Source organism: Phoenix dactylifera, chromosome 15 (assembly GCF_009389715.1).
Source record: "Phoenix dactylifera cultivar Barhee BC4 chromosome 15, palm_55x_up_171113_PBpolish2nd_filt_p, whole genome shotgun sequence".
NCBI lineage: Eukaryota > Viridiplantae > Streptophyta > Magnoliopsida > Arecales > Arecaceae > Phoenix > Phoenix dactylifera.
The window spans coordinates 2,522,101-2,538,198 of NC_052406.1; the positions used below are offsets into that span (position 1 = coordinate 2,522,101).

Below are 16,098 nucleotides of genomic sequence, written 5' to 3' on the forward strand. Positions count from 1 at the left end.
GATTTTATGAAACCATGTGCTATGGCTCGAATCCGTAAAAGAGCTCTGTTTCCGAACAGATTTGTCCATCTGTAATGGGGATCACATATACATACATACATACATACATACATACATACATACATACATACATACATACATACATACATACATACATACATACATACATACATATATATATATATATACACACACACACACACACACTGACATAGAGATCAACAATTAAATATTCTTGATTGCTGCATCATAAGCTTCTGTTCATTCATCATACTCCACTACTTTTTAGTGCATTCCAACCTTCCTAGTTTATTGTCTTTTGAGAAAAATCATTCTAGATTAATGTTCTTCTACTAACTAAACCAAATGAACTTGACAATATGAAAAATCATGAGATACATACATACATACATACATATATATACATACATATATATATATATACATATATATATATATATATATATATATATATATATATATATATATATATATACATACATATATATATACATACATATATATATATATACATACATATATATATATACATACATACATACATATATATATATATACACACACACATACATACATATATATATATATACTGACATAGATATTCTTGATTGCTGCATCATAAGCTTCTGTTCATTCATCATACTCCGCTACTTTGTAGTGCATTCCAACCTTCCTAGTTTATTGTCTTTTGAGAAAAAACAGTCTAGATTACTGTTCTTCTACCAACTAAACCAAATGAACTTGACAATATGAAAAACCATGAGATACATACATACATGCATAAATATATACACTGACATAGAGATCAACAATTAAATATTCTTGATTGCTGCATCATAAGCTTCTGTTCATTCATCATACTCCATTACTTTTTAGTGCATTCCAACTTTCCTAGTTTATTGTTTTTTGAGAAAAATCATTCTAGATTGCTGTTCTTCTACCAACCAAACCAAATGAACTTGACAATATGAAAAATCATGAGATACATACATACATGCATACATACATATATATATACTGACATAGAGATCAACAATTAAATATTCTTGATTGGTGCATCATAAACTTCTGTTCATTCATCATACTCCATTACTTTTTAGTGCATTCCAACCTTCCTAGTTTATTGTCTTTTGAGAAAAATCATTCTAGATTACTGTTCTTCTACCAATTAAACCAAATGAACTTGACAATATGAAAAATCATGAGATACATACATACATACATACATACATACATGCATACATATATATATATATATAGACACACACACTGACATAGAGATCAAAAATTAAATATTCTTGATTGCTGCATCATAAGCTTCTGTTCATTCATCATACTCTAGTACTTTTGAGTGCATTCCAACCTTCCTAGTTTATTGTCTTTTGAGAAAAATCATTCTAGATTACTGTTCTTCTACCAACTAAACCAGATGAACTTGGCAATATGAAAAATCATGAGATGCATATATATGTATATATATATATATGTATATATATGTATATATATATATATATATGTATATATATATATATATATGTATATATATATATATATATGTATATATATATATATATGTATGTATGTATGTATGTGTGTGTGTGTGTGTGTGTTTTAGAGTATAGGTACCGGTTACTCATCAGATTACCATTAACTTTCCCAAACTGATATCGCACTCGAGGATTGCTATAGCACGCAGATGGGTCAGTGGTGTCGATTGGAGCAGTCTACTACTCGACCAATCGCTGACTTCTATATTTTGCTGGTGAATTGGGCTGTGACTTGGCAAATGATCTCTCCATTTTGATGAGCTTTATTAGGTTGCTAAAGAGCAGCTCAACTCAAACGCCGCTTGCTTTAGCTATGTAGGAAAGAAGATGGTCTGGGTAAGCATTGACAAGCCTTAATTATGTTAGCATAATTTGAGGATCATGTAACAACTTGCATCACTCATAATTTTTTTTATTAACGTGATTCTGTATCAACTTTTTTTTTTTTTTGGTTAGTATGATTTTATTAGAGTGATTTTAGGGATCATATAATAACTTGTATCAGTCGGTTATATTTTTCACTGTTAGTGTTATTCTATATCAACATGTATTATTTTTTTATATTGAGTCTGTACACCAGCATATATAACTTCTGAGATGTATCAAACATGACAAAATAGATAAATAACATCACTTTTTTTTTCTTTTTTTTCTCTTGCTTTCGTCTTCTTTGGTAAATATTTTAACAATTTGACGCACAAATTATACTTGGCCATGCTATCCAAGTTGTACCCAGCTGAACCATGTTTGCTCCAAATCAACTCCAAGGCTGGTTACATACCATCACTGCAGCACAAACTCACCCATCATGTCAGCTACATCATATTGTCATCCCTTTGAAACAGACCCAACATGAACACCCCTTGCTTTAAGAGCAGGAGACGAACAACTTCCAAGCAGTAGTTAGCCTTTACTAATTAGTGCTGTTTATAATTTTGGTAACAAGAAATAAGTACCTTGCTGTGACTGATACAAATTTTGGCAAATCCTTGCGACCAATCTCCAAGCTTTCATGCAGTAAGTTGCCCTCAAGACCTCAGAAAACATGGGTATATGTTTCACTTCAGGTGCATCTCATGCTTGCCATGAGAATCTTGCCTCTTAAGGCCTCAAAACATAGGCATATGTTTCACTGCTTGTGCATCTCAAAATCAAAGCCCCCATATTTGATGATAGTGTAAGAACATGAATGAATAAATTGATAAAAATTCATTTCAGTGGTCAACGAGTCCGCAATGTGGCAGCCCTTCCTCCATGTCCACTTGCTTCATAGCATATTTTTTAGCCTAATTAGCTACATTTCGACCTTTATAACTTTTTTGCAACACTTATTGTGATCAGGGTTATGAAAAAAATGTTAATAACAGAAAAATAGTAGGTTAGATAAAAAGCTCAGATGTAATTAACCAATTTCTTTACATGACCAAGTATTCTTTACCGAGACTTGCGTCATTGACTAATTTTAGGTGCAGTATGCACCACTCCAAACTAGAACTTTAGACTGTATACGCATATCGGCCGACATTCTTTAATCATTTGTTACTTAAATAAACTTTTCAGCTTAGAAATATCAAAATTAATTTTTAAATATAATTTTTAATTTCGAATTTACTCAATCAACTGAGGTTTCAATATCTTGGTCTGAGACTTATCACCCAAGCTTAGAAAAATCATGATTAATTCCCTCCAAATTTTTTTAAATTATGATCTTAGCTCATCTCGATCTCGCCGAGATAACTGTTACTCTCTCTCTCCCTAAAAAATAGGAGTGAATTTCCCACTCCCATCCAATATAATAAGAATTGATTTTTAAAGAGAAAATAGCTCATTTGAATAAAGTCTTAGCAACTTTATCCTCTTAATAGATTGCCAGATTTGGTGCCATTCGAGTGCAAACCAAAACGTGCACTAACAGTGCTAAAAGGAAGGACACTATGACATACAACTTGGCAAGTCTCTGGAATTAAATCTCCATGCTTCCAATAAGATTTTCCCCATAACATGGGCGCATGTTCCATCATAGATGCACCTTAAAATCAAAATGCCCCCATAACTGGAGGTATTGCAATAAGATAGATAAATTGATAAGATTTCAATTCAATGGTCAGTGCATCCTAAGTTAGCATCCACAGTGGAGGGTAGCCGGCCCCATATTAACTCTCCATTTGCTCCTTTCCAGCCCATCCAAATGCAATAAGTGGACCTTTCTACCATTGGTTGCGACATGCACATATTGAGGTAGAGAGGTTGAGTCGATAAATGTCATTAAAACTTAGCTAACATGCCACAAATAAAAATCCATATATAAATTTTTCAAGAATACCCCCCTCCCCCCCCCCCCCCCCACCCCCCCCCCCAAAAAAAAAAAGAGAAGAAGACAGAATCCTCCTTGCAAAGCTTGCCACCTTGGAGACTTCCCTGTTACCATTTGCCTCCGTATCACACCTAATGCCATAAAGTAGCATCAGCTCACCTGTTTTTTTCCATTATTCCTCGAATATTTTGTCGATAACAATAGTATTAGCCCAATCAGATACTCATGGTACATTCATCCACACTCACGACAAGCAATAGCTGGCATGGCTCATAGAATAAAAACAGTAAAATTGTAAAGAACTATTCAAAATCACTCATACAGAAAATTGTTACCATGGACTTAGTAAAATTGTTGCCATGGACCAATTATATCTGGTTAGAAGCCACCAATTATATCTCCCTTTCAAATCTTTAAGTCGTTGCATTTATGCATTTCGATATCCCAGTAAATGAAAGAGAAATAGATTATTAACAGCAGAAACTACCGCGCACATAGCTGAATAAATTGGTAACATGATCTCCGATTTACATAGAAAGTTCAAAATGACCAATATCTAATTAAAAAAAAAAGTAGAAGTGATGCAGCTAGGGGAAGTAAACGGGCCAGTTGTAGTAGTATGAATCGCGCAATGGTTTGCTCATGTACTGGTTCCACTGGAAAAAAAAAAAAGAAAGAAAGAAATTAGTACCAATAACAGGCAATAACAGGTCAGATAAAAAGCTAATGCAATAACTTATACAACCTTACTAGTTGCCAAGTGCAGTTTACCGAGCTTATAAGTTTTGGGCAATTTCCTAATTTTACAAGGAGATATGGCACTGCAAACTGGAACTGCAGGCTGGGCAAGCTATTGACATAACCACTTTACAATATTTCCAAGTGCAACCTGTAATAACACAGAATCTCACCCAAAAAGACTAGCCAAAAGATATTATTTGTGTTCGTTAATTCTGTACAAGTACCCAAAATTTACCCAGCGAATAACCGATGTGGAACTAAACACACGCCCGCGTGGGTATTTACATACTTCACGCATTTAAGCTATGATGTCCTTGTCAGGCTAAGGGTTTAAATTCATCCAAATTTAATCACAAGTACCACGATCGGCCCGTGGTCAGCCCCAATGGATCCGTACTACAATGTCCCCTAATCCATATAGATTATGGGCTGGGTCCGCTCTGATATCATTTGTAACAACCTAGGAGCTCACCCAAAAAGACTAGCTGGAAAGTATTATTTGAGTTCCTTGATTCTGTATAAATACCCAAGATCTATCTAGCAAATAATCGATGTAGGACTAAACACACATCCGCGCAGGTCCTCACACAACCAGTGTTAGACGACTTCCAGCGAGCCATGTTGGATCTAGAGTTGAAGTACACTGGAGATCTGCTTATACTTTCGGAGAGTATTTGCCAAGGTAAAAAAGGCAAAAACAGAAAAGATAGCAAGTTCTAAATGTGATGGGTAATACTGGTAGCAAGAATTTAAAGACGTCACCTTGAACTGGTATGGCTGGTTCTTCTCCATTGCTTTCTTCCAGTGGTAGTGTTCAAACATCATGGCCTTATCATGCCAACTGCATAAATATAATTCCAGAGTACACAAAGTAAATAAGCTATGATAAAATCTTTGTAAGCTGCAAAACAGATGTCCAAAAAAAAAAGGCGTGGATGAGCTGTTAAATATCAAGCAAAATTTTTGATGTGAAACGGTGATGTTTCAAGAAGGGGAAAAAAGAGGAGGGGGGATTGAGGTGTAAAAAGAATATTAAAACAAACCTATACCAGGAAGTCTTTTAAGACAAGAGCTTAATTGACAAGTTGTGTGGCTCAGGAATTTTCGACAAATCCACAAGTGGGGTAGAACTAATCAGAATAAGGAAAAAAAAGAACATGATAACTGGAAGTGTATTCGTTTGACTGTCAACAAACAATATTGACAACACTTATCAGATATAGTGGAACAAAATACAGATATTTATTTTCATAACATATAGCAAATAGTGTGTAGTTAAGTTAAAAGCCAAATTAAAAAAAAAAATAAGTCAATAGGTAAATTTCATCCCCTTAAAAGTTAGCCACTACCCAGCTCCTGCTATATATCCAATTTGATTGACTAGCGTCTAGAAAAGGAATAGCTCTTCAAACTTGCAACATGTTATATGCAACATTAAAGCCATCATACTTGATGCAAAGAAGATGTTTCCAAAATAAATCAGAATGAACATACAAATAAAACCTAACCCCTCCCACAAAATAAAAAAAGTCAAAAAAAAAAAGAATTTCAGTCCTACCTCAGCAAGGATGCATAAACTATGCTTCAACTCCTTTCACTAGTTCATCTCCCATAATTGTATCACTCAACAAACTTCTAAATGAAACTGAGCCCATAAAAAGTAGTCTTACTATGAAAAGAAACCATCCAACCAACCTGCCTAACAACATCTCTTTTTTACAATCCTTCAAACTGACTAAAATGTATATTTTAAATAAATCTTCAGGCCATAAAATATAATATATAACGATTCGATGAAAAAAGAAATTCAAGGATATTAGCAAAAAGTTAGTGACAGATGGCAGTTCGATTCACTAGTCAAGAGATCAACTGCATCAGGCAATATTTCAAGATGTAACAATACCAAGGATTGAATCTTCTTTCTCTCTATATATATTTTCAGATACAGTTCTTTTTGGTGAATCAATAATCAGATATCAAAATGCAACTGGCTAAATTCGTATTTATGCACTCTACCATGACTGTATTTAGAAAACAACTAACAAAAAGGTTGCATTAACCATGATAAGTCAGTCAGATTTTTCTCTTTTTTTTTTTTGCTTTGCATTGAAATTATTCAGTGGAAAGATCTGTATGAGAATATGAAGAATTAACCTTTTCTATGTATAGATTTCAGACTTCTTTTCTTTCCCATTCCCTTTTCTAGACTTCCTGCCTCGAGCCAAGTTAATTCCAACCTCATGATAGGAGCATGTTAAATCAAAATAGAAAATGTCGAAGATTCTACTTACATGGCTAGCACATCCCTCACTGCTGGAACAAAGAAGCAGCTTGACAAAGGCAAGTCCCAAAAATCAGTATTTTAACTACTACTTGATAAAGTTCCGTTCTTGTTAAAGTAGTAGTGAGTAGGAATTAGTTAAGGGTTCTCAATTTAGAGAGAGACTTAGATGGGAAAATCTTAAAATAATTAAGAATCAGTTTTTGCGGTGATTTGCAGACTACAATACTCTAGATTCTCTAGCTTTTGCAAACATCATGAATTGTGCATCAAAGAATTTCTAGTCCTCCTTTCCTTTCCTCCTCATCAATTCTTAATTATTCTATTCTTTGACATGGAAGTAGAAGGAGCTAGAAAGGACTTAATCCACATTTATGTTATTTTGTTTTTGTTAATATCTGGTTTCTTAGTCCCATTTATCCCCTTGCTACTTCAACTTTGAAACAGATAAAATAACCATATAATAGATACAACCCATGTCAAAAACTGCCAACTTCATCCACATTCCTTACATTAACTCTTTCCACCCTGTGCAATGTTTTGAGGATAGAATGACAAAACTAGAACCTATGACCAATCCCTGTTTTCCATCTTCAGCCATCTACTTTACTTCTTCACAAAGGTGACGGGAATACAGTCTTGGAGTAGCTTGCAACCAAATCCAACAGCAGATGGGTATCAATGGATAAACCCAGCATACGAATATTGTGGTTTCACCAAATCCAATAGAATCTGATGAGCCGACTGACAAACTATTGTGATGACCTGGACCTACTTTGGATCGCACTGGAACCTCTACATACATGTACTCTAATCTGAAATAAACTTTATACTAATGCCATTTATATAATCAGTAATATATCTAGTGTCCAAAATAACCAAGTAAGGTATATTCATAATTATTATGATTTTAAACTACAACCAACTGCACAATGCAGTTTGAGCTCATGCAACCATATCTCCATTTTGCTAGACTAGTATTTTGGTCTAATGAATCAAACATGTGAAATCATGCCCGATTCATTATCTAGTTAAACTTAAAACATAGCTTCATATGTATGTGCATTTATGACAACAATCTAAACCAGACCAGCACTTGAGCCAGATGAACACATGTCCATTAGTTAAGGATTGTTATAGTAGAATACAACTATTTTCATATCAATAAAATAATACGACCAGCATGTAACATCATTCAGCCTATGCTTGGTTAACTAATCTTGCCTAACCATCCATTTCTATCAGAAACCATACCCTTCTGTCAGAATCAGCAATTTGTATTCTTTACTTGCAATGATTAAGGTGTTCCTAGAACTTCCCTTTCCGTTCCATAGCTCTAAATCCCTTTCATATCTCTAGAACTAAGGTGTTCCTAGAACTTCCCTTTGCCTTGTTGTTGTTGGCTTCACAATACACTATCAGCTAAGCTCATCTACTCAAAAAAAATCCCATGTCCCTACGTGAGCTACTCCTATAATTTTGCATTCAGTTTCTAGTCCATTCTTTGGTAAAAAAAGAGGCCACCATAAAAGTATGCTATACATTTCCATAGGAAGTATACAATTAAAAAGAAAAACAAGAAAAATCCATATGCAATGGTGCAAACTAAAGACAAAGAAAATGATTAAACATCATATAAAACAAAAAGATAAGTTTCTCTAGAACTGGCAACAAAGTCTACCTGCATGGAAGAACTTGTAGTTGTGACTTTTAAAGAATGCAACGTATTGCCAATTTCCAGTCCATCCACTTCCATTCTGGCACCCCACTGGATGTGCTTCTAAATCACCAACATCTCATCCTCCTTCTCAAACTCGACCTATCTTTCCCCAAAATTAGTTATATGAAGATTTATCTCATGCCCTACTGAAACTTTTTTTTTTCGTTTTGCTTTTCTCCTTCAAACTGAACCTATGTTTCTTGATGGCATCTTAGAATACTCATTTTTCCGACGATTTTATCCAACTCTCAAAATCGCATCAAATAACCAACTCTAACTCCAAATCGCATGAAATAACCATCCTCGCCTTCACAAAATCGTCATAATCGCACCAGACGCAATCAAAAAATAAATTTTACCACTTCTCGACTAACATTGATGCAAATTATCATCTCAATTGACAGCCCGATGATTTACAATTAAAAAAACGGAGTCCAATTAAAAATTACTTCTTTCATGCGCTTCACTTCCACTTAACTTCTATTTTCCAAAAACTAATGCTAAAAATCCCCAGAAATCTCCAAAAGAACAGAAAGAGAATTCAAAACACTGGACAAAACCCAGAAACCCTAGCCAATGCGCGCGCGCGCACAGAGAGAGAGTGAGAGAAAGGAATAGCTCACTTGAACTGGTTGGAGAGATTCCACATGTAGGGATCGAACCAGGTGAGGGCGGAGAAGGCGAAGGATCCGATCCAGATGTTCACGAACCGATCCGGGTCCGTGTGGGGGACGCCCGGATCGCCGCGATAAGGGTTCCCGAAGTACTTCTCCATCGAAGCAGCTCGCGCGCGCGCTCTCTCCCTCGATGCTTCGTTTGGCCGCTCGCCGTCAGCTGGGAGAAATTATTAGAGAGACCAAGTCCAATTGTCACTCGCCACAGTACCCTTTTTATATTTAAATAATTCAAGATCAGAGTAGCGGTGAGAATTCCTCCACTTATCGACCGTACACGTTCCCGGGATTCTCGCTAGCGGCCTCATGTCTTATCTTATCGTAGAAAAGGATCCACCGCCGCTGCTGCTCCCTTCTGACCGTCCGATCTTTTAATTTCTCTTGTGATCTTTTTTTTCACTGTGCATGCAAATATTTTTTAAAAATTTTAAATTTTTCATATATACATATATATATATATATATATATATATATATATTATTTTTTCTTCTGTATCTTATAAAATATTAGTTTTTCACAAATGTTTCTAATATAACTTTTTTTTAATATGGTTAGTAAAAATCATATTCATTTTAATTAAAAATAAAATAAAATTTTTAAATTATTTTGGTTATTTTAATTTGAAATCATTAATTTTTTAACGGCGTTAGATGATGTAGATATATATATATATATACAAATAAAAATAAAAAAAGAATAAAATAACAAAATACGTGTTTTACAAGAGTATACCTACCAATATTAATTTTGAAAGAATATTCATGTAAAATTTGATATTTAGAAGGATGTTCATGCAAAAAAATTCTAAAATAATATGTACAAACTAAACAAAATGAGCCATCAAACAAAAGATTGAAATGTTTTATTAGGAGGGGGCAAAAACAAAAACAAAAACAAAGCTTCACGTTCTGTGAGTGGCTCTGATAGCATGATGATTTTTTATTTTTCTTTTTCCAAGTGCGAAAGTAACATTCCAATGAATTGGATGCATGAGTTGCATAATTAATAAAAAATTAGCATTTAAACAAGTATAAAAGTGAAAATATGTTTTGCAATCCCCCTCACCCTGAAGATGGCTTTCTAGGGCTCTTGAATGGTGGCATGAACAGAAATTACTCCACAAGAAAAATGATTGAGGCACCACATTGCTTACCATATTTTGCTGAATCGGAGTATGATTGCATCTTTGAAGGTAGGAATCTACTACCTAGACTCATACTCATTTGAGAGTTTTGATGTAAGATACAGAGATCGTGTGCCCTGGAATCAGTAATCTATAGCTATTGGGAAAAATTAGGACTCTCCTTATGCAAGCTATATGCTCTATTAGAAATTTTTCTTCACTTGGCGGCCTCCACCTCTCAATTACCTGAAGATCAACTTTCATGACATATAGAGGCAGATGTGATGGTGCGGTATTTGTCATTAGAGGCCCAAGCACTTCTTTCATAGCAGTAGAATGTTTCCATCTTCAAGATATTTCTATGCCTGCCACTAAGTTGAGAGAAGCATAAGGGGGAGCATCAAACACGCTACCATAGTTCTTCAAGCCAACCATATAGTTTTAGAAGGAGATTCTAGCATGGTAGTGGGTTGGACGAGGAGGCAGCATGGTTCGACAAGTACCCACCCACTCCTAATGGATATTTGGGGGATAATGGAAGATTTGGCAGATTTCAAGGTAACTCATATCTTTAGGAAAGCAAATAGTGCTGCGGATTGAGTGAACTTTTATATGATAAGTTACTCTATCGACATATTATAAAGAAATTTATCCACTACCTGTTCAGCTTGAGATATTTTACACTCAGAGTCTTCGGGTTGTATTTATACTAGGGTGAGATGAGATATCCAGTACATCAAAAAAAAATATTTTGCAGTATGTTCTTAAATTCACAATCTTGAATTTTTTTGTATTATTGCTTTTGCTCGATCCAAAGCAAGTTATATTATTTCGAATGGCCCATCCTTCACCAATTTGGCCTCTAAAAGTTCTATATCAAATCAGTTTTGAATGAATTAAGGAACTCCTACTACAGGCTAGGAGGTTGAAAGATAATTTTTTGGGTATAATGCAACTAAAACAAGATGCATAATATGTGTATGTATGTAAAGAGAAGTTCATGGCATTTATGAGCTCGTCCCAGGCCCTGATGCACAAAATGCACCTATTGAATAGAAGGATCAGAAGAATCGTTTTTTCACACAATAAATATGCACAATCAATTTTTCATTAAGCAAAATAATGAAAAAATTATGTGCTTGTAACACTTTTACTTATTTGTTTCTCTTCATTGGTACGCGCACATTGCACTTAAAAAGAAATGCAATGTTGTCGACAAACATTGAATATTCTACCGTAAAATGATTAATGACTTGCAAAACCGGAGTTGGAAGTTTTTAAAATTATTGACATGAGTTTGAGAGTTAGTGCAATACCATCCTGCAAAAACAATGGTGGAATTTTTGTTTTGGGGCTTTTATACCCTATGAATCTAACTTTAAGTTTCTTTCAGCTTAAGACTTTCATATATGACAAATGAATACAATAACGAATACCAAAAAATTGCTAATCGGAGTTTATAGGTAGGAATTCCATAAATTTTTGGCAAATGAAGCTATGTCGGGAAGATTAGGCTCTTAATTTAATTCTATTGGTTTAACTGCAGACACCAGTTCTCTCTTTTATATTAGAGGATAATTTAGAGACTACTTGAATATATAAAGATGATTATGTTCCACAAAACATTTGCTTTATGATATATAGGAGGGACTGAAACGACCAAAGAGGTGACTGAAAGCCTAAAACTACTGCATGTAAGTTTTACTGGTGAAGATCATGTCCAGGGTTTGAAACCAATGCTGCACTTTTAGCATTTTTAGGATTTACATGTGTTTATAACATAATAATAAAGACATCCAGAGCTGCTATAATGATCATCAAAAAATAATCATGGTCCACAATGCACAAAGTGCTGATTCTTCTTTTTTCTTTTTTCTTTTTTTTTAGGGTGAGGCTGATGAGTGCACTTCAATGAAACACAATTGAACTGTTACCATAAGCTTTCTCCTCTTTCACTTTAAACCCTGGAGTTAGAAATTGGATAATATGATTGCCCCAAACCCATATAAGACCTCCAGATTTAAAAAATTTAGTGGTGTTATCATCAGCAAAAATTGAATAGTATGGCGATCACCGATCAAAAACATCCAGCTTTGACAACTGAGTACTATCACTAGACATCAAGCAGAGAAAATCAAGGTGCAATGTTATCATCAGCAAACAAGCAAAAACAAAAAGATTTGATTCGATGGCAGGTCATGTGGTAGCAAGAAAAAAAAAAAAGATGGCTGCCGATCCTTAGTAAAGACCTGCTTAAAATTCACTGGTCTGGCTAAAGCAACAAAACTAAAGCAACACCTGCCATTGCTCCATGCAAGTATTTACTCCCTAACATACCATTAGTTAGCACTAACATATGACTTTGGGATTGCTCTATAATAAATTTTCTTAAAATCAACAATACAACATCTATGTTGTTTTCCCTTTTTTTAACCAATATTAACATGCCATGGGTAAATCAAAGTAAAATACTAGCAGTGACTTGTCGATTTTCTATAATTGCTCGAGCCTACTAGCTAATACCTTCAAGTTTCATTCATGACAATCAGTGCAACTATCTTGAGCATGTTTCTCTACTACTATCACATGAATTTTGGTGCAATCAAACAATATTTGTCCAGATCATTCATGAGAAAAAAGGATAGCAACTTTAAAATTGTTGGTCACCTTGTTTGACAGGTAGGGTGGCTCTGCTTGCCTACCCCTTTTTAACGGTTTCTCATGTCCTTTAAACTCAATATAGGATTTGGCTGTCCGTCCTCTTTGCACAAGGTTGCTTCTCTCCTCTTTCATCCAGTAAGATCTACTAATCCTCGATAAACTCAACACATGTAACTGAACCATGATTTGAGCAAAAGGTTAGCTTTCATAATCTGAATGCAGCAGCAACAATCATTCTAACAAGTAGTACAAACACATGCTACGATCATAACTGGTTCAAGGTAAAGGAAAAATTTAGCAGGTGCTTGTTATCTCACAAGCAAAGAAAAAAAAAATCAGGATTGGGCTTTCTAGCATGAGAATTATTTGTAAAGATTCACCTCCACTGATGCACCAAAAATAGGAAAAAAAATAAAAAACAGTGTAACTATTGCCTACATAAGGTAAATGCTAATGCATTATGTAGTGTATTATGCGAAATAGGAAAAAGCTTTGCTGTATCATGCTAATGCCTACATAAGGTAGAGGTCATGTCAGCCCTCTAGTGATACCCCTGAGGAATGAATGTACACCAATTTAAGATGCCTGCTACATCATGGACTCAATTTCAGTCCTTGGCCTCCTCAAGGAAAGCAACAATTTCCATAGAAATAAGGGCACTGTCACCTGAAGTTTTAGAAGAGAGCCAATACCAGTCAACACATAGCCCCTGTATCATCCACATTCATCAACTGATTAAGTGAAATGAGAATTTAATTAAACATTTCACAGAATCAATCCTGATAAGGTTCATACTGATTCTTCAATTCATTTACCAATAGTGTACTACCCATAAAAAATACTCCATTTGCCTTTATATCCTTGTTCCATAGAATGCTGAGTTCAGCTTAATACATATCCATGTGCACATTTTATGGAACTATCAGCTCCAGCACCGCCTCGTAAGTCAGAAATGCTGATATATACCTAAGTTCTCCAAAGCATTTAAGGACTTGTGTGAGTGATGACAATTACAAAAAAGCATCATATGCGTACTTTTCATCCTAGGAAAAAATATGCTTAGTCCACTTTATCTTGTGGCAACAGTAATCAGAAACATCTAAAAGTTTCAAATTTGACCTAGTTTCTTTTAGTTTACAACTTTACATGTCGTCAAGAAGTACATGGATTTATCCTGTGATCATCACCAAATGGGACTCGTTTTGTTTTAATTACAGCTTCATGAGATTAATGTATATTTTAATTTACTTTCTTGCAGAAAAGGGCATCTGATCCAAAGTTTAGAACTTTAGATTGCTAATGTTGACAATTACCAACTAGATCCCATGCATGATAATAGATGAATGCTCATGAGATAAGTCAACATTCATCAAAACTATAGCACTGTTGAGAACGTACTGATGGTAGCATTCATTTGATATTTTGATTTACACATAATCCAACCTAGGATGCACTAAATCCATTTAATTTATCCCTGCAGGTTCTTATAATTTGGTGTGTTAAGCTCCATATCTATTTGTGAAGAACAGCATCGCATCTTAACATAGACTCAATTGCCACAAGAAAGAAAGATGCCAAAAAGATTGAAGAGGCGGGAGTTCTCGCATGCCCTTATATATTGCTATCTTTTTAAAAACCTTACCTCCCACATTCAGAAGAAATTTCTGAGGCCAGCCATATGCCATCATTCCTACTTCCTTACAGGCCAAAGTAGCAGAGCTTTTGTGCTTAAACACCATAAAGAGCTTCAGCATTGTGACCTGAAATAGATTTGTAGTAATGTAACAACTTCCTGCAGATAGTGAGTATGTCCCTCCTTGGTTAGAAACCTTAAGGCCTAGTTTGGAAACAGAATTGGGAACTCTGAAATAGTTTGTTACCTTCCATTGGCATAATTGATTTCCAGGGTAAGGCTGGATAAGTCATCACTTGTGTTCTTAGGTTCAAAGACAATTATGCCCTTCTATTTGTGGTTAACTTTTGCAAATAAAGGGTGTTCTTAGCCTTTTTGATAGTCAAGTAGGATAGAAAATGGGAAAAACCCCAGTACCAGGGGACCTGAGGAACTGCTGATCCCTGGTTATCCAGGGTTTGGCTGAACTGTCAAGAATCAGCTATTCAATCCCACAAAATGGCTTCTTTGGCACTTATCCCTGGGTAAGTATGGATAAGTGCCTTACTCCACCTCTAATCCCCCTTCCAAACTAGGCTCCTCTAATCCCACTACCAAACTAGGCTTTCAGGTGACCAATGGTGCTAGAATTGGTTTACAACTTGGTATGGGTTATAAGATGCATATTCAATTTGGTATTACACCTTCAGATCCATAAATCTTTAAATTCACTTCATACTTCCTCTTTAACATATAACAAATCATCCCTTTAACACAACATTTCGACATCCATTTTATTTAATCCCCACATCTCAATACATAAGAGAGAGATCCAAACAAATGCTGCAACTCTCACTGCCAAAGTGTTCATAACAAAAGAGAAAAGTAGACATTGACGAAATAGAAATGAAGGGTTCAAAAGAAGTGTCTAATCTACAAGAAATGTTTGGAACATAAAGAACTATGGAGTACTCCATCAGTTCAGATTTTCACTAAACAGCTCAAACAGTCAAGCATATGGACTAATTTTGCAAAACTTCCATCCAAATCCCACAAATCAATGCATACAATTTGAGTTTTCTAGAGAATGTCTCGATTTTCATCAAGAGGGCTAAAAGCATAGAATGGACATTGACCAAACACAAAGAAAAGGGTTCAGATGGAATGCTGTTTCTATAGACTTGTAACACTAATAGATGGAGTGAAATGTACCGTATTGGTTTGTATCATACAGTATGCCTTGTGAAAACATGATATCGGCACAATACAGGGTTACATGTCCCTGTTTCCTGCATGCCAGCTTGTGCTGGCCCATCTTGATCCATGTTGGTGCAGGCTTGTCCAGCACAGAGCAATCCGAGCAAGGAAAAACCATATTGTTTGTCAGAACACCGCTCAGCTCAG

General features: G+C 35.1%; 1 protein-coding gene and 1 long non-coding RNA gene across 2 annotated transcripts in view; both read right to left on the reverse strand.

Annotated features, from left to right (window-relative positions):
• Window positions 1-15,842, reverse strand: part of LOC120113243 — a 16,114-nt gene extending 272 nt beyond the window's left edge. Inside the window, exons 1-3 of the long non-coding RNA XR_005515035.1 lie at window positions 15,831-15,842; window positions 13,312-13,318; window positions 12,046-12,050 (exon numbers count right to left, since the gene is read on the reverse strand). This is a non-coding gene — a long non-coding RNA (uncharacterized LOC120113243). The remainder of the gene's footprint in view (window positions 1-12,045; window positions 12,051-13,311; window positions 13,319-15,830) is intronic.
• On the reverse strand, window positions 4,161-9,552 carry LOC103708266. The gene is made up of 3 exons (XM_008793107.3): window positions 9,248-9,552; window positions 5,386-5,464; window positions 4,161-4,538 (listed from the first exon to the last, which is right to left on the reverse strand). The coding sequence occupies exons 1-3, from the start codon at window positions 9,397-9,399 to the stop codon at window positions 4,470-4,472; spliced, it is 300 nt and encodes a 99-aa protein (XP_008791329.2). The 5' UTR covers window positions 9,400-9,552; the 3' UTR covers window positions 4,161-4,469.
• Window positions 15,843-16,098: the final 256 nt, after the last annotated feature.

Bases quoted from the DNA above. Each gene is read 5' to 3' on its own strand.
- LOC103708266 (XM_008793107.3), bottom strand. From the start codon at position 9,399: ATGGAGAAGTACTTCGGGAACCCTTATCGCGGCGATCCGGGCGTCCCC. The intron at 5,465-9,247 runs GTGAGCTATTCC...ATATTTATGCAG, and splicing joins AATCTCTCCAACCAGTTCAA to TTGGCATGATAAGGCCATGA. The intron at 4,539-5,385 runs GTGACGTCTTTA...TTTTTTTTCCAG, and splicing joins ACCAGCCATACCAGTTCAAG to TGGAACCAGTACATGAGCAA.